The sequence below is a fragment of the Notothenia rossii genome, assembly GCF_949606895.1.
Source record: "Notothenia rossii genome assembly, chromosome: 7".
NCBI lineage: Eukaryota > Metazoa > Chordata > Actinopteri > Perciformes > Nototheniidae > Notothenia > Notothenia rossii.
Window position 1 is genome coordinate 34,231,726 of NC_136905.1, and position 27,666 is coordinate 34,259,391.

A 27,666-nucleotide genomic window follows, 5' to 3' on the forward strand; every position below is an offset into this window, starting at 1 on the left:
ATGAATGTCAGGTTTTCCTATAAACAAAATCACTGAGCAGAGACATTTTTGATAATAAATATCTTGGTTTCTTCTTTCACATTGTTCTGTTTTATTATGTTGTCTTAGATAATAAACTTAAATAAAAAACATCTTATTGTTAATTATTTATCTATGCATTGCATTTGATATTGATGTATATTTTAATACTCAGACCATATTAATGATTTAATTAGTCTAACAGGTACATTTGAGTGTTAACAGTATACATTTTTAGAGTAACCCTGCACAACCCTGAGTATTGGCACAGCATGCTATAATGTCATCTATATATTTACAGGTGAATAATGGTCCTAGTTGTTAGTCTAGGTTCTTCTTCTTTGCTTTTATTTCAAAGCACCAATGTATAACAAATTGAAGACGACAATTAAAGGATGGCTTAAATCAGGGAAGTGCAGCATCTGTGACGATAAGTTTTTGCTTCTACACTTTATTGCAGTTGGAGTGTTTGAATGACTCACCTCTGCTGCTCTTGTCAGCCTCCACCTACGGAGATGTTGAGACATCCACTGTGCCGCAGTGTCCACCTACTGTGCAGTAATCATGACACTGAGACTCATCTTTCTTGGATTTTTTTATCAACTCACCTTACAATGACAGTTGAAATGAAGGAGGGTACACAGAATGAGAAATACTTCAAAACCAGAATTGGGATCTACAGTATATCTAATTAAAAATCACAAAAAATGTGCAGAGGAATCAAAGTTTTGAATCAAATCCGGACAAAATGGAACGACAACAACAACTAGAACCACAAGATTAAATCATTTTGTCGACTTCATCATCGGCTGGCCCTGCTGGCTCTCCAGATGGCGTTCACTGTTCTGTGTTGCTGCTTAACTATAAAAAAAAAGAAGATTCTGTCGCAGTCAAAACCTGGAAATAATGACACATTATTCCATTTTTGTTCCCAAGACTGAGATTCTTTTAAAATATAAATCAGGAAACAGCCGTGGTCCATTTTTTGGCTTTTAACATTTAAAGTCATTCCTTTTATCATTGGCACTTTCACATCTGTGTAAAAAAACAAACAAAAAAACAATGTCCCTGTCATTTCCAATAAATAAATCTGATTCATAAACACCTTCTAAAGTCTATATACAACTAGGACATACTCAGTCCTCTTTCCTTCTCCTTAAATATGACAAAACTTGTACATAACGTTATAAAAATATGAATTAAAGGGGAAGGAATGATTGAACCTTTCCTTAAGAGAGGAGCGTGTTTTGTAGAAGAAGAAACTATTGCACTTTCATCCCATTCTACTGAATCATTAATGGGCTTTACAATCAGCGGAGGAAAGAGATGTATACATAATCATATCCCCAAAACCCTCACACAGCACATCTGCTTCCTGCCAGGTGGGGGCGCTCCTTCCACTGTGTGTCCTGCCTTCATGTGGACATCCAAAATACAAGCGTTTTTCTCCATTAGGGGAGTCTTGTCAGAGCTTCTCTAATTGCAACAAATTTGGCAAAATGATGTAAAAATAAGCACCATGACATGCCTCATTCCCTGCGTGTGAGAAGACTGTCGAGGCAGACCAGGCTTCCCTCAGAATATGGTTTATCTGCATTTACTCCAAACATTTGAAATAATAAAGTCAGATTTTGCTTGGTGTTCTTGTCTGTCCATATTTTCAAACCTGGCCAGGTTTCTTAAGCTGCATTCACATGATAGGCGGGAAAACTGCTCTGCGCTGACATTCTGTTTTTCTGTAAAGTGACCTTGGGTGAAAGGCGCTATATAAATCTAAGTTATTATTATTATTATTATTATGTTGCTGTTATGTTTCAATAGAGAGAGCGGTGTGAATAGGTGACTCACTACACTCACAGTCACGCATATTGATGTATAAAGAGAACTGGTCGGAGGCGGGGCACTGTTCATTCTTATGAAATGTCCTCAGTGGAGCATGAATCCCTAAATGGAGCGACTGTAGATTCAAAAGGTATTGGATCAATTAGGGGATTTTGCCCAGCGAGAATAAGCACTTGAGTTTTTCAAGTCAATGGAAAAAAGAAAAAGGACTTTAGTACAAATGTTTGGCCACTACAACATTTGCTGGTGCACTTCCTGGGGGCGAGGAGCACTGCGCTCAAATTATCTAAACCTTTAACTCGTTTACTGCTGACCTTTCAACGCGCAACCTATAAGATGACGGCTGCATGAAGTGGCGCAAACTAGCACGAGGGGTTACCATAGAAACAAAACTTAACTAGCTTTTCTCGCACGCAAGACTCTGTGCCCAAACTCAAGGTGGGCGAAGAGCAAATCGCGTATCATGTGAATGCAGCTTCAGTGGGAACTTCTTGCAGATTTTCACATGAACCAAAACGTTTTTCGGCCCATCTGCCAACTGCACGTGAAAACACATTGGTGTATGAAAAACCCTGTGGTGTCTGCTGTACATGTCCAACAAGCAGAGACTAACAAACACACAGATGATAGCCAACTTCAGGACAAAACTCAAGAGAAAAGTTAGACCCCGAATCCACTTGGTATTAACATGAGATCTGTATCTGGATCAGTGAATCTGCTTTGTAATGCAGGGGTTAATGTACACAGATTCCAATTCTGCTAACTCGGATGGCAATAAATGAACTCGTCCATGAAGCAAGGTGAAGACCGTTCCTCAGTAGCACTGGGGACAGCAGCGTCAAAGCGTGAGGTGTGAATTCAAAAGGCCTATTGACACTTTCCACACATGTTAATACCAGATAGAAATGGGCTTGATTCAAATCGTGTGAAAACGATGTGGAAGGCTGCAACAAGTTCATGTATTGAACCGTTTGTCGCTGTCGTCTTTTGACACATTGAAATACATGTTTAATACGTTCTAGATTGACTGAAGTCTCTTGTTTTTCCACATGCAATGAAAGGAAACTCCAGTTTATTACAGCCTCTGTCCTTTTCTGACACATTCACCCAAGCTAATTGCTCAGATCAAATGTCACAAAGAGGTCTAATGGATCCAGAAACAGGAGTAGAAGTTGTCCCACAGGGGGTCCGTGACCCCTAGGGGTACTGAGAGTGTCTGCAGGGGGAAGCCAAATCATTTAAAAGAATATTTTTATCACTTTTTTTGGTAAAAATAAATAAAATGAAAATACCCATTACAGTAAAACCGGTTAGGCCGATTTATAAAAACAAAATAAGCCTTATATTTAGACAACATTGATGATAGTCCGAACCATCATTGGTGATTAAACTGAAAGTGAACACACCTAAAATGCTGACAATAATCCAAAGAAAACGTTGGTACCATGGGTGTATTAAGAGAACTGCGTCTGAGGCGTTCATTCCTGTAAAAGTTGCTCAGTGGCATCACGATTGAACATCTAATCTGCCGGGTTTCGGCTCAGTTAAATAAATGGAGAGGGAAAGTAACTCCTGTGTAGTAAATTAAGCTATAAAAGAATTATACAATTATTTACAGACATCTCTTTCCCAATGTAAGTCAATGGGAAAAAGTCTTCTTTTGGCCCAATGACGTCACAAACTGACAAGGACGTTGTAGTACCATTGTTTGGCCACTAGAAACATTTGCTTTAATGGCCACCGCTCTTGCTGGGGGCTTGGTAGGTACAGTATGTCAAAGTTTAGGCAGGCAGTGGGTTTATAAACTGTGATGTGAAACTATGGGTACTAATGTTACAGTGCATACTTTATCTTCGAATAAGGCTCCATGTTGCTTTGTTTCTAAACCATTCACAGACCTATTTTTGTTGATTTCATCATGTTTCCAGATCTTAGTTACTAATTAAATAGAGAGCGGAGTTGCTGAAATACACTTGAATTATCCCCACACAGCAATGTGAAAAGACTCAAAGACTTTCCCCTACCTGTAGAAGGCTATGGACTCCTTTAACTTCATGAAAACATCACAGCTGTGATAGGCACTTCCATCAATCCACAATCAGAGTGAAAAATATTTCTGCCATGTGTGCTACCCTCTGAACTGACACCTGTGTCTCTCCGTACAGAGGCGTGGACACGGAGGAGCGACCTGTCCCCAGATCACACACGAGGAGAGAGAATACTTTGATTTTGCAGGAAAACACTATGCGCAAACACATTGGCAGCAGCTCTATTGTCACTTCTGGCCTCTCATTGGTCCACTTCCAAATCCTCTTCTTCATCAGAGACAGGAAATCTGAGCTTAGATCAGCTTTCAGATCAGCTTTCCGTTCATGGTAGGATTTTGTACATGTGGAGCGGTCCAGAATTTAGGCCGGGCGTCCAAAAGCTACGTTGTGTTAATGTGGTCAGGTGCGAAAGGCCTTGTGTTTGTGTGTGTGTGAGATCAATGTTTTCATCTGGAAAGAAATAAAACCTATCCTTGTATTTAAATTAAATATTCGGCAATGGATGACATTGGATTGAAATGATAGGTATACATGGTGATATCTGAATGGTTAGGGTGCTAACGTCCATGGTTGGATAAAGAGCTGCTGGTGTGGATTTGTCTTTTTTAAATGAGCTGCAGGAGAGTGTGTCTGAAGGTGTGAATATTTGTAGCAGGAGAATGTTGAAGAAACCTTCATATCACTTTTTGTTGCAGGAGAATGTGAAAACACACATCCAGCTTACTCCAGTTACTAACACATTGTCATTAACCTCCATCTTAATTCCATTAGGTTGGGGGGAACAAAGCTTCTCTTTGTTTACACTGAAAGTAAGTGCATTTCTCTGTGTTTCTGAAAAACTACCATAAATATGAAAATGTGGCCATCTTGTGTCACTTAAAGAGCAACTTGATGTACTGTAGTCTAATTATTTGTATTTGTAATATTTAATCTATAGTGTCTGATTTGGATGTCTGTTGTTTCTCTACATTTTGAATAATTCCATTTGATATGAATTGATTCATGTTTTGAGTTCCGTGGTGAAACTTGAATTCAAATACAATATCTACAGGCATTTATATCTTTCCACAGACAGAGAACAAGTGTGTCTGTGTGTGTTCAGCAATGGTGTTGTCAGAGGTGTGTATGAAGTGTGTAGTGGTTCTGTAATTTGTAAACATTTGGTTGAATACCAGGTACCGGAGCGTTTTTTGGCAAATTATTTCTCGTCCCAGAAACTCTCTCACTATGCGATCATTACACACTGGATGTAACTGCTGTGTGTGTGTGTGTGTGAGAGAGAGTCCTTAGCTGTCCACCACCTGGTGTGGCAGAGTGACAGAGGAGCCGTTGATAAATGAGCCTTGTTTGTCTCTTCCCTTCAGGAAATACGTGAGCAGTTCACCTTTTCCCTTCACAAAGATCGGCCCCCTCCTCACAAAGCGGAAGCTGTACTCCTTCAGAATGTTGTAGCAGTCTTCCACCACCTGGGGGAAACACACACACACACACACACACACACACACACACACACACACACACACACACACACACACACACACACACACACACACACACACACACACACACACACACACACACACACACACACACACACACACACACACACACACACACACACACACACACACACACACACACACACACACACACACACACACACACACACACACACACACACACACACACACACACACACACACACACACACACACAGAAACTAAGCAAAGCAGAATTTTATATTTGCTGTAACAAAATGTTTGATATGTAAATAAATGTGGCAAATATTACTGTTCATATATTCCGATCATGCAAAAACAAAGAAATGTCATTTTGAATTAATTCATATTGTGCTTTAAATAGTAATGTTTTGTTATGATAAATGCGTCACAAACAATTACACATGTACTCATCCAGCAGACACAAAGAACATACGTCGTCATCCATATGTGATCATTTATTTGGAGTCCTGTTTGTTCCACACGATTAATCTAAGTGCAATACGAGTCCCATTTAGCTCTTGTTTTGGTCCCTACCGAGTTTTGGGGAAATATCCGTCTCTTTAGCTGCTAAAGGCTGAAAATGTATACAAATATTTCAAGCAAGTCCAGCGGCTAATGATAGTGGTTTGTTTCATTATATGATTTACACAGATTAAAGTCAGTATCTTCTTTAGTGACAGCAGTTTTCTTCAGTACTGTATACCAAATGGACCAATAATAAGATGTCTTATTTGAGCTTTACGTACATTTAAATCTTTTTGTAGGCACACTTTTATAAATCATTGATATAGTTTCTACTTTTTTTGATCACTTAAATGGAAAATTGGATGATTCTGCATCCGAGTAGTTTACACTGGCACATTAGTAGAGTCTAAACAGTGTTGAGTGATGCAGAGGCCTTTAGTGGGTCTCAGTGCTGTACCTGGATGTTTCCCATCACCCCCGTTGACTCCATGCGGCTGGCCACGTTCACAGTGTTGCCCCAGATGTCGTAGTGGGGTTTCCGGGCACCGATTACTCCTGCCAACACTCCACCCTTATTCAGACCTGGGGGGGGAGAATTCACGTGAGTCATGTGACTTTAGAATATTCACTGTTAATCACATACAGCACTGAACAAAATGAACAGCCTGTTGGGTTTTAGATTTTTGGAAATGATTTTGTACTTTTAAAATAGGATATGAAACTCAATTTATATTCTCATGTGCTTTAATTGCTTAATTGCTGCCCCATGTTTAACACAGCACAACACATGCACTAATAATGCAACTTTATTCCAAACTCAAAACCCCATATTTACCTGATTGAGTATTAATGACATCACTAATTCATAACAACAATTGCCAGAATACTGCCAATGTACATACAAACTATTACTTTAACTTTTATTACACAGCTTAGTTGAATACTCAATTCTGTTTGGTCGATTTGCAAATTCAGAGGTTTTGTTATTTTTCGCTATCAGACAATTGCTAAGAAAGCTATCATCAAGTGATTATGTGAGGTCATATCAATCCGCAGAAAGAAGTCCTGTCTATTTAATGCCAGTGGTGGCCACAAAACAGACAGACAGGAAGTAAACACTAACGGGAACAACAGAAGAAGACAGACAGGAAGTAGACTCTAAAGGGAACAGTAGAATAAAACCATGGATGTATAGGATAAAACAGACAGGAAGTAAACCCAAAAGGGAACACAGTATGGGCTCTGGCAGTGTTTAAAGACTGTTTATGTGAACTTTAAGAGCTACAGGAAAACTTGATCAGTGCTGCCATCTCTGCACACAGACTCCCACACACGTACCGATGCGTAGCATGAAGTTGTTGAATGATTGGTAGTTGATGTTCATGAGTGTGACCTTCATGGCCAGAGCGAAGTCTGCCAGGTCTGCCAGGTGCTGCCAGCGCTCTCTGTCAGACTGCTCCTCCTTCTGCACACACACACAAACGCAGCTCAACACCAGCTGCATCAGGACTGCTGAGACACAACTGAGAAGTTCTTTAGTGAGAGCAGACACACACTGCAGAGTCAGGTGAACAGTCTGACCTTCATGCAGCTGTAGCCGTTGCTGACGTCTGGGGTGACTCCTGAGGCAGCCATGTAGGTGCTGCCGATGGTCTTTATCTTTGTGATGCAGCGGAACTGAGGCTCATCCAGCAGCTGCCATGGATATAAGGGGAATATTTTTAAAGTATGCAGGTGACTCTGGTATTGTTAGTAGGCTCCAGGGCAATGAGAGCAGCCATGGCATGGACATTGACGACTTTGTCAGGTGGTGTGAGAAGTCCAATATACGACTGAACATGTAAAACCAAAGACATGGTAACTGACTTTACAACACATCACCACATACATGAAGTCTTATCCATCAAGATACAGTACAGTGGGATGTGTGCCAATTTACTCAAATCTCAGGACAATAATTGACGTAAAATGTAACTTTTAAAGCAAACTGTAAAAGCTGTGTGCAAAAAGGGGCACAAGCGTTTGTTTGGTCATACTGGTCTTGTTTCATGGTGATTTTATTGAGTCCATTCCGTCATTTTTCTTGTGTTAGTGTCATGGTTTGGTCACCTGTCTAGATCAGAAACAGTTTGTCAGATGTTAAGTTCTCCAGCAGACTGAGGTTATTCAACGACTCCCACCATTTGCACAGTGAATTTCAGCTTCTTTCTTGGAGCCGGAGATTATTAGACCAAAGACGTAGAACAAAGCGGTATATCAACAGCTTTGTTCCAGCAGCCATCGTATGAAGAAGTTCAAACAGCGTCACACAGAGGCTATGGAAGCAATGGCTATTTATGTATTTATTTAACCATTTGTGGGTTTTAAATGTGATGGAGCATTGGGTACTTTTTAAAAGATTTGCGTGTTGTCTGTGTTAATTAAAAAAGCGTGTCTGACAATGGATCCCTTGTCTTTAAACTACAAACCAAATCTACCTCCGGTAACAAATAAATAACCTGAACCTGAATTTAAGATTAAACAGAAGTGAAAGTGAAACCACAGGGACTCAATCTCCATCCACTTCAAAAGATATCTACCATTTTCTGTCACCAGCTCTAAAATAGCAACATCACTTGTATTTGTGTATGACTTTTAAATCGATGTAACTGTAGAATGTGTCATGTTGTGAGTTACTTCAGTGCCCATACTGATATTGAAACACACAGCAGAGGGAAGAAATCAGCTTACACTGTCAAAGTCTGAGATGATCTCATTGAGGAAGCGTAAGCATTCGATCCCTCCGTTATTGATGCTCTCTTCCGTGTAGAAGTCAGAGAAGTTAGGAATGGAGGCAAACATGACTCCAATCTCATCGTAGGACTGGCTGTACAACTCCTGGGAAGAGTCAGATAGAGTGTGTTGAGTAAGACATGAGAGTTTGAGGAACACATGTTGATGAAATATTGAATAGTAAGGAGGGTCTTACCTCGTCCCTTTTCTTGGAGCCCAGGAAGTGTCGGGCCACATGCTCCGGCAGCATGTTGGTCACCAGGGCTTCGTTCCAGCGCCTCATCTCATACACCTTCTCCTTCTGCTCGTGGACCTCTATCTTCCACAGGAACAGGGTGCGGGCCAGCTTCTCCACCTGCAGGCAGCAAGAGGGACTGAGTCCGCGTTTGACCAGTACATGTGTATGGGTTTGCAAACAGATATGACTTCTGATCTCTTGTTCATACTCGATACCCTCACATAACCATGCTAATGCCAAATGTGTAACCCTCTTTTGCTTAATGACAATGAATCATCTTTGAATCTTTAAGTGACACAATGTCAAGAAATTATTTATCAAAAGAACATTTCTACCATAGTTTGATTATGAACAATAACATTAGTACAATTATGGTTTAAAGTAAAGAACAATGAGTTGTTGTAAAGTGGGGTAAAGATGATTTGTGGCATTCTTCCACTCCTATTTAGAATGTTTAAATATTGTGTTCATCATCATTAGTTTGCACACAACGTCCATTACTTCAGGTTAATATACATTCTTGTCTCAATTATGAACAAGATATCAAACATAAGACTTTCATTAGTAATTAAATGCATTGCTGGTAGACAATGTTAAATGCTTAGCCCAGTACATTACAGTATTCCAACAACAATAACAACAATAGGTCTAAGTCAAGTTTCCTGCGACTTTAGAAAAAACAAGACTATTCAGCATCCTTTCAAAAAATGTTCTCTATATCACACAACAACAGCGCTCTGAGGACACTTTGTTGGCAGCGAGACTATTGTATTAGGTAGTAACACCATCACCACATTGCTAGACTTGGTACTTTTTAGTTCTGTAATCTGGGATATTCTGTAAATGCTTCGATAGAAGTTTACTTACATGTCTGGAGAAATAATAGAAGCTGACCATCATAATGAAGATCATAATTGTCATTGTGAACTTGGAGGGCACCAGGTATGTGCTGCAAAGGAGAAACATTAACAATTGACATTTCTCCATACCAGCTTTTAGATGACCCCAAGCCCAAGATTACATATCTTCAACATTCAGTTAGTGTAAGTATGATGACATATAAGACCCCAATAGTTGAGCATGCACCCAGGTGTGTTGCTTCAGTAGATTGTTAGGTTGTGGTTAAAAAATATTTTTATCTCAAGAGTGGTTAGGACCCAGATATAGCTGAGTGGCAGCCCTGATAAAAGCTGTTCACATTTTGTAGATCATAGGAAAGGGGCTTCTACACTTCCTTTATTATCATATTCACTTTATGAAAGGTAAGGAGGTAATGCTGTCCCACAATGATGGCCGCAACATTTAAAAGAAACAACCAAGACCAACAAATGGATAGCATCTTATGATATATTTTGCTAATAACTTACATGTTTTGAGCTTTCAAAAATATTTTAACAGAGCATATTATGCTTTGTCCTTCCCTGTAGTGTGTTAAATAGGTATTTGAGGGAGTTTCTCTCCCTTACACTCCCTCCTGCCTGAACGCCTCCGTTGGACTCCTTTGTTTACTTCCTCATGACATCACCATGTAACACTTGTGTGATCTATTCTATCTATTGGCTAGCGCTCCAACACATTGTACTTGATACGATAAGGGGCAGAACATGCCTAAGCGGTTGAAAAATCACAACAGACCGGCCAGCTAACCAATCAGTATGAGAAGAATAAAGAGCTTTTTGAACATTCAATCTAGTAAACATGTCAAAATATAGGCGAAAGATATACAAGTATGAAACCGAAGAATTAGCATAATATGTCAAGAAGTGGTCCCGAGTCTACGTTTTAATCTACAGATACACTTGGTGTGTGAGGAAGTGTTCCACAGATCTGGCTCTGCCTCACCTGTAGTCCTGGAAGCGGGCCATGTCGTAGCGGTCGAAGATGTCCCTCCAGCTGTAGATGTTGACGATGCCCGTGGCCCCCGTGATGAGCAGCATCAGCGTGAGCTTCACCATGTGGCTGACCTGAACCAGCATGGTGGTGGCCATCAGCGCCAGCACGGCGATGTAGCTGTAGTATTTGGGGTTGTACAGGCAACCGCCCGGGCCTGATAGGGAGGAGGAGGAGGGGGAGGAGGGGGGGGGCGCTGTGGTACTGCCTGAGTCTGGAGCTGGAGGCAGACAACTCAGCTGGACCGTGGAGAGACAGAAAGTCATGAGCTCAGTGCTATCATTAAGATCATTTCTCAAACTGCACGGGTAACCTTCACTAAATAGTATCAACTCACTAATGTCAAAAATACACTCAAGGAATAAATACAAATCCCACACTGTGTTGCCTCCTTCGATTGTGAGGGGCAGCAGAGAGCAGCTCACCATGTCCATGATGTCGGCCATAGTGAGGATGAAGATGGCCGCCATAGCCCAGGTGTTCCGAGCCCAGCGGGTGTGGTCAATCCAGGTGGAGAAAGACACCAGCTTTTTTGGAAAGACCTGAAACCAACAGCACTCCAATAAAGAATGTATCAGCACATAGTTTCTCTCGCACTGCAGTACATTTAGTACCAAGTCATTTCATTCTAAAGCTGTATTCCATTTCCAAGCTTTATAGGGATGGGATTCAAGCACTTTTTCTCACTCCCACTCTCCTCCAAGAGGTTCATCAGGAAAACTTCTCGCCACAAGAACAGATTCTTCCTGTCAGCCACTGGCCTCATGAACGAGGACTGATAAAAAGGTCAGGTGTTTGATATTTAAATGGTGAATATATACTTTTTTTATAGCACTTTTTAGCCTTTCGACCACTAAAAGTCAAGTGAGACACATTGATTCTGCTGTGGCAGAGAAGATGATCCCATTCACACAAACGTGCCACTGTTAATGGACAGTGGTGTGTGCACTGTGGCGTGATGACATTGTGATATTTGATGTGGTATTGATAAACAGTACTGAAGAGCCCCGGGCCTTCTTTACAATGACTCTGCATTGTCCATTTGATGACTGTCTCACTGAATGACCTGAGCTGACAGCAGCACTCGATACCGGCCGCCTCCTGAAATCAATGCATCGGTATTTCCATGACGAAGGATCAAAAGCACTTGTCCATTCCAAATGTGGAAAACGGAAATATGCCAATTTGCTTTGCTTCCTCTTAGAGAGATGAGGACATTGATATTACTGTGATTTTAGCCCATGTTTTGTACAATCAAAACAGCTATGTATTAAAAAAATGTCACAGTGGTTATTTGGTTAAGAACATGTCTTATTGCAGTTATAGGTGAAAATGTGAGACTGAAATTAATACAACCGGAATCACATCCTACTACAGCTATGCCCCGGCAAATGACTTGCAGGCCGCTAATCCGGAGTTTCTGACCCCTGCCTTTTGTACACTAAATGTACATTTCTATAAATAAAAACAAATAGAAAATGATGGATTTAGGAGCTGCTGCAGAAAGCTGAGGAGCGAGAAAAAGTGAACTTGTTCAGAGATAATAGATATGTCATCCTCGGGAAAGACGGTCAAATGAAAACAAAATGAGGACATTTATTCAGCTGCATTATACTCAATCATCTGTGATGAGAAAGAAACATGAACAATATTGATATATTGTTGAAAGGCATACTTTCATTCAAAGTGGGCCTACATATGCCAGTGTAATAACAGTTCTATACTTTAATTAACAAACCATAGGTTTTCTATGTATAGTAGAACTATATATAAAACTGTTTAAGGTGTTAAATTGAATTGAATGTTTTGCGGCTCCAGACACATTTAAAGGTTTGCCGACACGTGTTCATCAATAGGTCAGATGTTGCTAGATGTATTTTTGACCTTCGATCGAAGCATCCTAACTACTTTTCTACTGACTGCAGCTCCAGAATTAACAGGACATTGACACCAATGTTCCCACTTTAAAAAAACGGAATAGTTTAATTCCCATAACAGGCCCTCCGAAGGAAACCCAAAATATGTTCTCCATCAGACGATCCTCCTGACACAGCAGGAAGTCACAACATCTGCTACCTGTTTACTGCTACTGTGGTGAAAACATGACAAGTCTAAAAGTTGTAAGTTGCGTTGTAACTCACTCTAGGGAAGATTGCTGCCAGAGAGCAGACGGTCAGGATGAGCAGCAGCACCTCTCCCACTGCAAAGGTGATGTAGTTTGCGATGAGCCTGTTTCAAACACACAGACACATCTTGAAACATCTCAGAAGTATCTCTGGTACTCCAAAGAGAGAGAGCGAAGGTATGATTAATTTAGCTTTTTAGAAAGATGTCTAATATTGAGTATGATGGCCACATTGTGAGAGCGTGTGAACTGACCAGGGGTCAATGAGGGCCTCCATGGCTGCGGTGAAGAGCAGCACCACACAGGAGCAGCAGAAGGCCGCTCCACTCTGCTTCTCCTTCTCCACGGAGTAACGTGTCTCCAGCTCCGGATCTACAAACCTCAGGGAGAGCCTGTTGGTGTGTTTCCCCTTCAGACTGAACACAAGAGAGCCTCGGCATTAGATCAAATGTCAAATATTGGTATAACATCACACATGTTACAGTTTTGTTTTGGGTCATCTCATGCCCCAAAATGGTTCACACCGTTGAACACTGATGCAGTTTACTTCACTTAACACGCATTGTGTTGAACAAAGTCAAATTTGGGCGCACACAGCTATCAAACCTTACTTCGCATACGAACATAAATGGGACCTTAGCAACAAGTCATTCAAACAAAGAACAACATGTATCATCGTCTGGTCATTCTTATAATCCTTATAAACCGCCTAATTGGACAGAGATGTTTTGGGGTTTCTTACAGTGTGAACAGCACAGTCACAGGGATACTGATATTGTATGATGACAGGATACTCACGCCTGCACGGTCTCTCTCTCCAGCAGAGCCTCGTTCAGCAGCTTGTTGAGCTCCTGCTCGTTCTCCTGAGCGTCGATCACCCTCTCTGCCAGGTCCCGCAGCCGCAGCCTCCTCCGGGGGTTCGGGAAGGACGGATTGACCACCTGAAGTCCCCGAAAGGAATTTATATTATTGATTATTTTATGCTACTTCCTACTTATACTCAAGAGTACTTTTAAGTACGTTTATTACATGGCTTAGTTGAATACTCGATTCTGATTGGTCAATTCAGAACACGTGACACGTTGTTAATACCGAACAGACAGACCGCTGTCAAGCACTTATTGACCGTTGTTAAGGACGCTCACATCTGCACAAAGAAGTCAGTTCGATTTAACTGTATACAGTTCGGCTGAAAAGCAAACTGCATGCAGTTTGCTTTTCTAACTGACAAGACAAGAGCGACAAGAAAACAGCGGAGAAGTAACGGGCAGAAATCCTCCTTTTACACAGCAGTCCAGACATAGACACCAGACGGTGACACATATTCAGTTGCCAGTTACTTTGGCATTAGGGCAGGGATATCTAGATACTCTCCAAGGTTTAACATAATGAATTGTGCTACTTTTAAAGCAAGCAGCGATGTTTTCAAATCTGTAATCAAAAAGCTCCTCAAAAACGCTATGGAAGCAGTTCCTGCCGTTGCTACGTTAGTTCAAACGGTAACAAAGGACTATTTTTCTTAGCGGATGCATGTAAATTTAAATCAATACATACAACTATTTTTTAAATCAATAAAATCATTTTCTAAATCCACAAAAGCATTTCAATTAATATTGGGAGTCATAACGTTACTTTGTTGAGAATGTGGCCATGTAATAAGCGGGATAATGTGCAGCGACTTGGTCATTATGGGGAAAAGAACACCTTCATAATAATGACCTCGCCGCAGCACATTATCCCTTACATATAGTATAGGAAGTAGCATAAAATACTCAATTATATAAATTCCTTTCGGGGACTTCAGGTGGTTACTTAGGTCTACTTAGTCTTTTTTACTTACTTATATGACTAGTCAGTAATCATGTCATTTCGTCATAGTACAATATTTGCTTCCAAATGGTAGTATAGTAAGTATAAGTATATATATATAGTGTATACTACCATTTGGAAGCAAATATTGTACTATGACGAAATGACATGATTACTAGTCATTTTGCATGTTCAAATTATTAATAAAAAAATTAACGAATTAATTATGATGTACTCTTATGGATTATTATACCTTTTTTAAAGTTAGCTTCACCGTTACCAGCTGCAAAATAAAAATGATTAAAACACGAATGGACCACTAATTTTCAGTTTTGGTACTTTAACTATATTTTGATGCCGATACTGTTGTACTTTAATTTAAGTATAATTTTGAATACCACACTTTTACCTGTAACAGAGTATTTCTACACTTTTACTTATCAGAGTACTTCTTCCAACTCTGAACACAAGATGGTGTCATAGTCTCATCTAATCAATTTGATCTGCACAACTCATGGTAATCTACCCAAGGGATATTGATTGTAATCACTATGACCTTTACACTAGCCACAAATGGTGAATATGGTGCAGCTAAACAGAAATATGCTAACATTAGCCAGGACAGTGTGCAAATGGAGAATGGCACCCATTCATGTATCAAAGTTCATCAAAAAGTAAAGTCAGACTCTATGCAAAAGCATTTAGTGACCCTATAACAAATGAGTATTTATTATAATGACAGAACAACATTTGAATTCTTTGGGAACAACCAACTAATATCAATGTCATTCTGTCTGTAATTGAAGAAGTGACGTTGTGTTTACCCTTGTGTCCAGTTCCTCTGGTTCCTCTGGTTCCTCGGGGGTGGTGCAGGCGGTGTTAACGCTGCCGTTACACTCTGTGGTGTTAATCAACAGCGGGGAGTTTCCATTGGACGAGGTTACAGACAGCTTCTAATGTAAACAAGCAAACACAGAGCACATTACTACAAAAAGTAGTTTAACTTATCTTCCTTATCTGCAGCAATGTAAAGGACATTTAAATCCAGCTTTGAGTACGTTTAAAAGTTAAATGTGATTTCACATGTTACATCCTGTATAATGAATGTCCCTGTGCATCTGCTGGCTGAATATGAGGCCAACATTTGAATATCCAAATATTTGCAGTGTGGGTGTGTGGAGCTTGGACTCACTACACCGTTGATGCCGTTCTTCCCCACAGGTACTTTAGGGACAACCACCAGGTAGGTCTCGATGCCGCGCTCCTTCAGGTAGTCGCAGCGCTCTCCTCCGTTTCCTGGCTCTGTGTCGAACTCTCCATGAAGACACTCCATGGTGCTCTGAGAGATGTGGACGCGCCTGGCCAACACGCACACAGGGGGGGTTAGAGATTGAAATGTCATTGCGTTAACTGCTTCTGTAAAATTATAATGGCATCATTATTTTCTAATCATTTAAAAATGGTGGTATAATGCTGCTGTTTGAATTTGGTCAAAAGCCCCTTAAAGAGGAAATATTCTGCTAAATGTCATGTTCATATTAGTATTGTGTGCCTCTACTGTGACTGGGACTATTTTTCTCATACTGCCTGTGCTGCAGCACCTCTTTTCACCCTCCGTCTGAAACCAGAGCCCAGTCTGCTCTGATTGGTTGACTGGCCAGCTCTGTTGTGATTGGTCAAACGATTAGAAATGATGATATTGATGAGTATTATCTTGATCAGTCAGGATTTATTTTACATGGCAGTCAAATAATAATCCAATTAGCATTTTCTTTATGACTGCCACTTTTTGACCTTAAGATGCAAATGTAGTTTTTTTCTGTGTGAACACATTGTGCTCTGTACGGTGAGTGTAGTTTTATTTGCAAGTGCCAAAGACACATTTGCATTTTATGTAAATGTGCTTAATAACCCAGTCACCTGTTACGGAAAAACAACACTGAGTGGAAATGTCTGGTTGCCGCAGTGTGCTTTCTTCTTTTCTTAGAAAACAAACTACGATATACTATGTTATGACCGATGACTCCAGCAGCAGCATCTATTTTCTGATGAATCCACTGTTCGGGTCTTACCTGACACTCAGTCAGAGACTAGCTGGAGAACATTGTGAATATTGCTAGTGCTAATGCTTATGCTAACACTAATGATAATGTTGAGCTGTGTCTGTTGAAGTGTGATCTATGTATTTTTAAAGGCAATAATTCAAATGGTGTTTTCTGTTTATGTAACACAAAGTAATGGACTGAAAGCAACATAGACATCACTTTGAAAATGTTATATGACATAATTTTTTTTTTGTGGATATACATGTAAGTGCTTTTATTTGAAACACCTGATCACAAGACATGTACTAAAATAATAATAATAATAATGTAAATAGAGTTCTCACCCTGGTATCCCTCCAGCCTCCATTTTGTTTGCCACAGTGACGTCCGTGGACCAGACGTCGTACTGCCAGCGTTTCTGTCCCAAAACCCCCCCCAGGACGGTCCCACTGTGAACTCCCACTCGCATGTCGACATCTGTCTGAGTTTTCTCTCTGACGTACCTGTGGATGGTTTAAGAAAAACAGCCAGAGTAAACAAAACCACAACTAGCTTCTGCCCATTTTACAATACATTCTCAACAAAGTCTCTAAGATATCTCATGAAGAGCAACAAAGGCTATCAAAAGTAAATGAAATTGTAATCTATTTCAGCTTAATTATCATTGTGCACGTCACTGTACTTCTCAAGTGTGCTCCACAGAAAGCATCAGTCTATCATTGATGGATTCCAAATTGTTGACCACCCAACCCATCCCATCAGACTGTTGGAACAGAGTCCCTCTCCTCTCCCCTGTACTCACGAGATGGCCTCCACCATGGCCAGCCCCATCATGATGGAGCATGCAGCGTGGTCCTCCCTGTAGTCAGGCAGCCCACAGATACAGTAGTAGCAGTCTCCCAGAATCTTGATCCTCAGCTGGTGATATTTCTGACGGGTAGACAAGATAAGATAAGAAGAGAGAGATGGAGCCAGCATGTTTCCAATGCAGGGATAAATACACCCTCAATCTTTTTTTTCAGCGTGTATCGTTACAAATGAATGAGTGACCTTTCCTTTTTGGATTGTTTTTGAGGATGCAGAAATCTAGTCCATGAGATCAACATGACTTTGGCAGATCGGATACCGCACAGAACTAGTTCTGCTTCATTCATTTGTAAACCTATCACTTCCTGCATCGGAATCATAATAGGTGTCTTTTAATGCACAAGCAGTGCAACAACAAAAAAGTCAGCTTCCAGCATCACAACTTGTTTTTGGATATATAAATCTGTACATAAAATAATCATTCAAGTTAAATATTAGAAGCTTTATCACCATTAACTGGATACTTAATACAATCACAAATATTAAAAAAAAGATGGATACAAACATTTAAAATCTGAATATTTAGCATTTCTTGTAACCGTGATGTAAATGAGGTAATTGATGAAACTCACTGCAGCCAGTTTGTCGAAGCGAGCGAAGAGCTCGTTAAGCAGTTTGACCAGCTCATGAGCGCTGCAGGTCGACGACAGCTGAGTGAAGCCCACGATATCTGCAAACAGAATACTGCAGGACGACAGGAGACAAGGAAGAACATTAGTGATGATATCATGCTGCTACAGTAACTTAACCGGATCATCCACGAACAAGTCGTATTGTAACAAATCGTTGGTTAGAATCTGTGATCAGACTGAGCAATCATGCACGTTACCTGACGTTCTCGTGTCGGTACATGTACATGGTGTTGAACTGCTGCATCTCTTTCTGACTGGGCTCCTTCTTCATGTCCTGAAGCATCTCATCAGCTATGTGCTTTGGAAGGATGGAGAGCAGCAGACGCTCCTGTGGAGGACAGAGACAGAGGACATCATACACAGCTTAGAAGTATGGTCCCTGTGTTTTCCTATCAAAAATCACTTTTCCTTTCAGTAACTGTTATTGCAACCATTTTATATCTTGAGGCAGGTTGTTGGCCTACTTTAGCAAAAAGCCTGAAAGCGGCAGTATACTGGCTTTAATTGAAGTTAAGCATGAAGCTGCCAAGCTTGATGATTTTACTTTGAATTGTGTTTCTGGTTGCATCACTTCAGACCTGACTGCAGCATAATATCATCCAAAAAGCAATGAACTGTGGCTGGTCATTAGCTGGTGTCAATAATGCTTACAACATTGTTAGCAGGCTTCTTACTCCGTGCCTGTTTTTTATCAGTGTAACACCGGGCCAATGTGGGGCCTTCAGTGAGTGTGGATCTAGTTTATCCGTTGTGTCCCGCACCATTGATGGCGCCTTTTCGACTAAGTACGTTAAGTCTGTCTGTTGAATTAGCTGCCAAGCAGTTGGCTGCACTCTGATTGGCTGTTCAGCTGTTCAGCTAGTCAGTCCCAGAAAGAGAAACGGAACGCAAACGCCCCAAATCTTTGATCGAGAGCAATCATTGCTGACATTTTGTAGGTATTAACCTTACTTATTAACTGTAATTAGTATTTTTTCCCTCCCTTTGTCTCAACTTAAATGATGATTTGTAAATAGTTATTGTAGCGTTCATAGTTTGGTTGGAACCTTTCCAACTATGAAATAAAAAGGGGCTTTGCGGAATGTTTTTTCGGAACTGTCCTAACAGACAACTCTCTGGTGTGACTCCTATTGCAAATAGTGTAAACAAAGGTGACAACTAGAACAAATGCAATGGTGATGGTGCCATGTTTCAGTTCCTTGTACAAAGAAAACACAAATAAAGTGATATCAGGGAGGAGTAGAGTGCTGATGAATACAGAAGGTGTACAGAGTGTACTCTTTGCTGAATGGCATCAAACTGTCATCAGCGTGTCACAGAGATCCTGCACAGTGATACAGGCCCACACACACACTTATATGACAAAGAAAAAATCTTCATCGCACACACAGGCACATTGGACCTGTGAACACAACACACACACCGTGTACATGGAAAGAGGGGGCAGCTTCCAATATTCTTATCAAAACTGGCAGAGAGGCAGAGAAGTGACCAGCGTCTGAGCGCCTGCTCTGTGATTACAGCTGACAACGTCTCAGGAGGCCCGTTGCCATGTTAACCAGCAGCCACCGGATGCCGCTTGATTGGTTGGCGGCCCTTGTCTCCCTGCAGCCCGGGCTTCTCCATTAGTATTCTGAGAGTTTTATCCCACTCATGGTTTTATTAGCTCTCTTGTTGTCTCTTTCCACTTCTCACAATACCTTCACTCTCTTCTTTACTCTCCTCCATAAGCATTCTCTGGCTTTTTCCTGGCTCCCTTGCTCCTTCGTGGGGCAAACCATCTGTACCATAAATAGTCGTGTTGGAGAATGCCCAGTGGCCACAGATGTGCAGAGAGGAGGGGAGAAGACAGCTGAGAGTACCAGCCCAAACAAACCAGCAGAGCACTCTGTAGAGGCTTGGCTTGGGAACCTGAGGGTCACCAGTTCAAGTCCCTGATGGGTTGGAACTAGATCAGGCACTGCCAAGGAGTGCTGTATAGTAGCATTCCAACACTAGCATGGGTTAAATGAGGAGCCTAAACTCCTCTGTGTGAACATGTGCAATTTGATTAGAATCGTCCAACTGACACACACACAAGCTGAATGATAGGCCAATAACAAATCTAGAGGACCGGATGAAGATGCTGTAAAACTGTAATACTTAGTTAAATCAGGCACATTTTTTATTTAATTCTCATAACTCATAAACAAGTTGAGGCTGATTTTCAGGTTACCTAACCCTCATTGCAAGACTAACAATGCATGCATGCAGCAGGTAGAATGTTAACCACATTTAGTTTAGCATGTTAGCATGCTAATACTTTAGCACACAACAAGTACAGCTCATTCTGAGTAGAATGTAGATTTGCAGTTATTAGCTTGTAAACCATAAATTGGACACATGACTCTTTCTGACTGATGACGGCAGTAGGTAAATAATGATTACAATGATTCATAGTTACGTATATTTTATGAGACTACATAAACTGGCTATAAATTGACCCTTTTAAAAAGAGGTGACTTGTTCTAAATATAATTCATATTTGTTTGCTCATACCATAAAAGCCAACACTGGACACTTTGAAATTATACTAGAATTCTTCTGACTTTGGGCACAAATATACAACCCCCCCACACAGTGAAAATGTTTTTAAACTGACACATGGAAACATCCGATTGCTCAGTTTGACCTCTGACCTGCTGCTGGCTCTGCTCCTCCAGGTTCAGTTTGACCTCCAGGGACTGTCTGGCCTCCAGAAAAGCCTTCCGATGCTTGCGGTCAGCCATATAGTACGACATGACGCCCACAGTGATGGCACAGACATAGATCACTATGTTGGCTAGTAGCTGGAACAAAATAATGTAACAGTTAGGGTCCATCATTTAATGAACACATGCACATTGAGGGTATAATAGGACACTACAGCAATTTGGAGGAGTCTGGCTACAATGCTTCCATGTTATGTTTTGACTTCTCATAATAATGAGGTAAACAGAAGGAAAGAATTACATTTACACTGACTGCCGTTTTCCATGCTTGTAATTTGGGCAAATACACGTGCAGCAGGAAATTGGCAAGAACAAAAAAAAAAGACTTTATGAATCTGTATGTGTACACCCAATGGATTCACTTTATTTTAAGCAGCCACCAACAGACTATATAGTTGGTCCCTTCTTCTCTTGAATCCTTGCTGGTATGTGTGTGTTGCTGAGGTTTGTCTGAAAAACAACTCGTTTTGAACGTTTATATTTGGCCGTTGCCCTAATTACACATTTGAGATGAAGCTGTAGCAAACTATAACTTTTTTCTTTTGTAAATCTGAACCACCTTGATATTGCATCCTTTACCACACGCCCTGATGAAAGCTCAGTGTTTCCCACACAATTTGATTCTTATTTGTGGGGGCACCGCACCCCCGCCCCCCCAATGTTCTTGTTGCTCTGTGTTGCGTTGTTAATCAGTGAAACACACCGGAGTTGAGGATCTGTGGGATTTATTCTCCCAAAAATATAATTTACAATTTAGGCATTTAGCAGACGCCTTATTCCAAAGTGATTTACATTGACCAATTACAGGGACATTCTCCGTTGAGTAACCGAGGGCTAAGTGCCTTGCTCAAGGGCACACTATTAGTGATGTTCCAGGCAGGATTTGAACTCGAAACCTTCCGATCATCAGTCCACCTCACTTTCCATTAGACCACCACAAATAAATCAATGTATGGGAAACACTGAAGCTTCACCTTCATTCAAGTACACATCTATACATCTATTGGCAGATTGCCTGGTCCTGAAGCTCCTGCTTGCTGAGGTGTTCCTGTAGCGGACTGTCCTCACAGTATATGAAACCAGGAAATGATTACAGGTGTCATGCTTCAGACAACACAGCAGCATCAGGACAGTGTTGTTATCTACAGGAAGTCATGTTAGGGTGAGCACATTAGCATCTGACACAACTTCAGTATATAAGAAACCTTTTACTCTGATGGAGGACATCGTATCGAGTTTGTGTCTTTTTTTTGCTTTAGTAGTAAATACCCTTACCTTTAGAGAACTATCATGTGGCTCTATGCAATTACAATGTTTATACAGATGATTTGAAGAAATCATGCATGTAGGTTGTGAAGTCTCACAGCTTAAATATGGAAAAACCTGTTTAACAAGTTACTCTGAAGATTAGACACAAAGCAGTACTCAGAGTAGCTGCAGATTATTTTATTTGAATTTTTTCTTACTGCATAAGCAAGCTATTTTATGAAATGGGTAATTCAGCTTTCAGTTATGTTGACATAGTTCAGTAACGTCTATTTCAAGTTACATTATGGTAAGTATAGTCAGGACCACACAGTTATAAGATAAGACATCATACAACTTAAAGGTGGGGTAGGTAAGTTTGAGAAACCGGCTCGAGATGCACTTTTTGTTATATTCCATGGAATGCTCTTAACATCCTGATAGCAATGAATATCTTAAGAAAATAAAAAAATAAAAAATGTCATCTGTGGAAGCCGTAGTACTCTAAAAAGCACAACCAATCATGTTAGCCGGCCCGGCTAAAGTAACTGGATGGCCTACCTGCCTGTCAGCCTTCCATCTGTGCACAAACTTATCTCGTGCCCTCATTGGTCATGTGCGCGTTCGTGTGTGTTGGAGGAGGGACTCTGTAAGGAAGTGGCAGATTTCTTCCGGCTGTGTATTTTCAAATTTCTCCAAAATCAGCAAGAATCAGTACATGTTTTTTTACCCTCATTACTGAGTCGTCAAAATTGCCTGTCAGTCAGCTAATAGCAATGCCAGTTGCATGTCGATGGACATTACGTGTATTCAGCGCTATTGGCTCTCAACTTCAACAACGGTCCCACCCATTATACATCCATGGTCATAGCTTCCTTTGTTACAGGAATCAAGTATATGTAGAACATTGAGTGGTGGCGGCGCAGGAATGAGTCCTATAACCCCGGAAATTACTTTGAGTTTTACCACTTACAGTTCACTCGTTTCGAAAGTCTTTGTGGTTAGAAACCTGAAATAAGGTATATAAGATATTTTAATTTTTTGTTGTGAAACATAAATACGCATGAAATACTCCACTGGTGAATCTTCTGTGTCTTAAAACTGGTGACTGCTAACAAGTGACTACATAAACTACTAAACATTATCAGGTCAACACGTGTCTACCTTTAGGTTAGCTGTGGTGATGAGCAACCATGTGACCGTGATGTATTTTGTTTGTCATTTACGCTTTAAAAATCACAAAGTGGTGTTAATATGAGGAGATGATCCTGCTGAACAAAACGTGGTAATTATTAGTGTTTATTTGCACCATACTGGAATCCAATGGAGAAATCCCATTGCTTTCTGTCCAGGCAGCTCTTGCGATGCTAACTTCAAAAGCTAAAAAAAGACGTCACCTCAGCACCACTCTTTAGCACTTTGCTAGCTGTATCATGGGAAGTTCCCATCAAATTAAGCTCCTTTATTTCTCCCTGTGGTACATGAATGAGCGTATGTGAGTTTGGGAGGTTTTTGGTTGATAAGCAGTTTTTGTGGTGGTTTTCACAGTAGAAGTAGTTCCATTTGCAGAGGCATAATAGCTATCAAGATGGTGAAAATGGAAGCTCTCCAAAAGTGAAGCCAAACGTCTCGATGGGCCACTGCTGCAGTTTAGGTCACCCCGCCCACTCCAAATGCAATGATTGATAAATAGGATTCATTAGTGAACCTAATTTGTACAATTGTTTTAATTTGTATCGAATTTGAGTCCAGACTTCTCTTCATAGAAGAAAATGTGGCAGACATTGAGCCAAAGCAATGGCAAAAAACTGGAATATAAACAGCTCTGTGAATATTTGGGCTTTTAACATTTTAAACAGCCCATGAATTGTGCAATTCACAGCATTCTGCATCAAAATGTGCATCTTCTTATCCATGTCGGTAATTCAATGCTTATATTATGCACACATGGTTTGTGCAGCGAGAAAAAAGGTGGACTTCTTCCAGTCTGCACTCCTTGCATATTCATTAACCTTAACTACTGAGCTGATTAAAAGCATACACCGAGGATCTCCTTTCCAAATATCTGTTACGCCAATATTATTACACCCAATCAACACCTGATGTAAACTTGTATAAGGCACATATGTTCCATATATTAGCAACGTACTTAGTATTTCATTATTTACGAGCATGTCATTTCCCTCACCAACTTTCCTACCTGTCGCTTTTGATATCATAATATCAAATAAAGGCAAAATGTCATTATAAAATGACTTGTCAAACAAATCAATGTTGATAATTCCTAGAGTTGGGTATCAAAAAACTATTAGTCCATCCTAAATGTGAAACTTTTTCTACTGTATTCCAACTTCTTGATGAGTGGAGGTCTCGCTACATGAGATCACACCAGTAAAAGCATTCAGGACAACCAATTACTGTCTCTCCACACCACCTCCCTTCCTCCCATCCCACTCTTACCTGTCTGCCGAGTGCGGCCCCCTGGATGTGCTCCTGCTGCTGCTGGGCGATGGTGACGCCTAGAACCAGGGTGTGGACCCCGCAGGACACAGTGGTGATGAGCACGATGGGTGTCAGCCTCAAAGGCAGAGTCAGGAAAAAAGAGAAGCTGAAGAAAGCCTGCCAGCCCACCGTGTCACTGGCCTGGTGGAAGCGGGCATAGTTCAGTCCCAGGTAGCAGAATATCTGAGCCGCGATGAGCACCCACAGGGCGTAGGGCACCACCCGCCTCGATATGCGGTCTGGAAGCAGCCCAAAGCGGCACAGCACGTAGAGGACAATATCGGCCGCCAGTCCCAATGATGCCACCAGAACAGAAGCCAGCTTGTCAGTGGTGTAGACCACCGCACACATGACGATGATGTAGCTGTCAAAGAGTGCGGCAAAGACGACCAGCACCAGCAGGGTTTCGTGTCTCTGCCGTCTGAAGTAGGTCTGGTAGAGGTTCTCCAGAGACTCAGGTGCAAAGGTGAGGCGCATGAACCGCGGCAGGCAGAGGCAGCATCCTGAGCTCCGAACCGTGACCTCATGGGTTCGCCCAACCGCCTGCCCGGGGTCAGAGGGCAGCGTCACAGAGCAGTCTGCAGAATACTCCGCAGAGTACTCGGGCTCGGAAAAGGCTCGGTTCCTAGGCATGGTGCACATTCAAACCGTGCTTCCTTCAATCAAAAAATGGAAACCTGTTTGTCTTGAGCGAACGCTGAGAAATCTCATATATTCATCATATGCATGTTTCTCTTCTGCTAATGAACCGAAGTATCCCCCTGAGGTACCACATATGTGCCATGAATCACAGTAGTGTGTTGATTGTCAGGACCCGTGCATCGGAAAGAAGTCTTCTTACATAGCTACGTCTGTGGTCACTCCTTCCAGCGCTCTCAGTTGACTCAGTTAGTCCTGTGTCATATGCACACATCCAGTACGCCTACTCATTTTTGCAGCAACGTGATCCTAATAATGTGCACCTCTTGTTTCCTCATTCAGCTTTATAACTATGAACGTTTCACCAGCTCCTTTCCACCTTTGTACAAGGCAGCTGTGCAGCATGTAAGAGTTGTTGATTTCATTAGAATCGGATCGAATGTGTTGCTGTTTCTACGACTCCCTCTGTCTCCATCATTCCTCTGTTTTGGACTGTTTATTGCATTTTGGCCTTCCATAGTCCCTCTTCACATGGCCTGTATTAAAGAGAACAAATAAGGAATACATTCACCATAATCTCTCAACAAACAGAGGCATATGTTTAGCATTCAACAGCAGCTGATGATCAGGTACAGAGCAGTCTGATCCCTGCAGCTGGCCCTTCTTCTCTGCAGAGACACAGTCACGCCAGCATCCATGGCAAAATCTGCTCTGCTGTTTATTTTCATATTTTAATGGCGTGTGTGGCAGCTGGCAGAAAGAAATACATTAAAAACACACGTTTGGAGCTGGCATGTGTCATATGTATGCGGAATTGAATATGTTTCCTTATATTAGCAGCTTTCCCAGAGTCTGTCACAGGGACCGGGCTCTGTGCTGCGGGCCTACCTAGCTACATGTTGCGCTGTGTTGAATACACAGGCTGTGAAAACACTTCACTGTCCGCATACATCATGTTCACTTCCACAATAAGCTCATTTCCTGAGCTGTCTCCAATGCCACTGACTTATCCGACAAACCTGTTTTAATGCTTGCCTTAAGCCTTAAATTGTGTAGGCTATATTTGACTATTAATTATGTGATTATGTTTAATATTTACTTCGGCTTGTAGTTGTCCAATAACAATGTTTCTAATGGTGGTGTCTAATTTCATTCACCTGACATGCTGTACGGGGATAATATGTCCCCGTTCTTCCAGATGCTGTGAGAGCCATGTCCATTATCTACAGGCTGCTGATGCTCACCATGTGAAGCCAGATGTCGTCTCCTTTGGGTGCTGACGGTGGTTCCCTCGTGCAGCGGTGATTCCCTCAGTCCTCCCGAAAAAAGCAGCCAGGTTTACATAAATGAAATAGTCTTGACGAAATAATAAAAAAAACAGGCTTTTAAAAAGTCGCCTCGACGTGTACACCGAGCCCCGCTTCTGTCCTGGGTGTTTTCCGCAAAAGAAACCGCTTCGCCGTCTAGCTACAAGCATTTCAAGCACCACTTCCGGTCACTTTCAAAATAAGACAAATTAGCAGTTTTACTTTTTTTATGAGTAAATTATAAAAAATAAACATGTACTGATCAATATTAATGTATTTAAAAGTGAATCAGTTGCTTCGAATCGCATTTTAATGTATAAGGCTCTTTTATATAACATATCAATTTGGATAAGTAGACTAATTGAGATGAAAACGAAAGTTATCATCATAATTGAAATAAAAACAAATATTTCTGAAAAACTAGAGTCATGCTTTGTAACATAATCTGTTAGCATTAAACATTATTATTGGATACTGTTGTTAGGTTAATTACAATCATGCATAAGTTCTATGTTCCTGAAATTTAAATGAGAATAGTTTTGGTGATCCCAACATTTTGGCAGAGTTGAGCATAAACATTCATTCTTGATCTTGAAAATGGAAATCATACAAAAAAACTGATCACAATAGTTGCCTACTAGCCTTGCATCTTTTAATGCAAAAATGTTTATTTTCACTTTAAATCCACAGTAAACACACTCAGCAATGGCTGCATGAAAAAAGGCTGGGATAATCTCAAAGACCAAACAAGCTTTTACAGAAAGCTTGGAAGGATCTCATATATTAGACACTTCTGTAGATTTTAAATTCCACTCTATGTCATGCTTTTATTTTGAAAGTAAATATCTAAGCCCGTTGTTTACTTCAGCTTCTTTTGTAACTAACTTGACAGGATGTCCACATCTCCCTTTAAACATCAATGGACCACATTCCGTGAATTGTCAATAATACTTGAATGAATAAGCTTTAC

The 27,666-nt window shown here is 40.9% G+C and overlaps 1 protein-coding gene across 2 annotated transcripts; it reads right to left on the minus strand.

The window, feature by feature from the left end:
* Window positions 1-600: 600 nt before the first annotated feature.
* On the minus strand, window positions 601-26,844 carry adcy3a (adenylate cyclase 3a). Of its 2 annotated transcripts, none has more exons than XM_079694676.1 (21): window positions 26,634-26,844; window positions 24,709-25,925; window positions 20,932-21,081; window positions 18,451-18,581; window positions 18,194-18,305; window positions 17,557-17,684; window positions 17,099-17,257; window positions 15,902-16,067; window positions 15,534-15,662; window positions 13,699-13,841; window positions 13,155-13,316; window positions 12,917-13,004; window positions 11,201-11,317; window positions 10,728-11,014; window positions 9,753-9,834; window positions 8,844-9,002; window positions 8,606-8,752; window positions 7,457-7,570; window positions 7,214-7,340; window positions 6,333-6,457; window positions 601-5,374 (listed from the first exon to the last, which is right to left on the minus strand). In XM_079694676.1, exons 2-21 carry the CDS (start codon window positions 25,390-25,392, stop codon window positions 5,195-5,197), a joined length of 3,390 nt encoding a protein of 1,129 aa, XP_079550802.1. In that variant the 5' UTR covers window positions 25,393-25,925; window positions 26,634-26,844; the 3' UTR covers window positions 601-5,194. The 2 variants fall into 2 exon arrangements, with proteins under 2 accessions (XP_079550802.1, XP_079550803.1); XM_079694677.1 differs by having other exon boundaries at window positions 26,547-26,844.
* Between the last annotated feature and the right edge of the window lie 822 nt (window positions 26,845-27,666).

What these genes read in the sequence shown, in the direction of transcription:
- adcy3a (XM_079694676.1), bottom strand. Translation starts at nt 25,392, where the DNA reads ATGTGCACCATGCCTAGGAACCGAGCCTTTTCCGAGCCCGAGTACTCT. An exon ending in GCCATGGTGGAGGCCATCTC is followed by an intron (nt 17,258 to 17,556) that starts GTGAGTACAGGG and finishes AACCATCCACAG; the next exon opens with GTACGTCAGAGAGAAAACTC. An exon ending in TCATCTCAGACTTTGACAGT is followed by an intron (nt 7,571 to 8,605) that starts GTAAGCTGATTT and finishes TATCCATGGCAG; the next exon opens with CTGCTGGATGAGCCTCAGTT.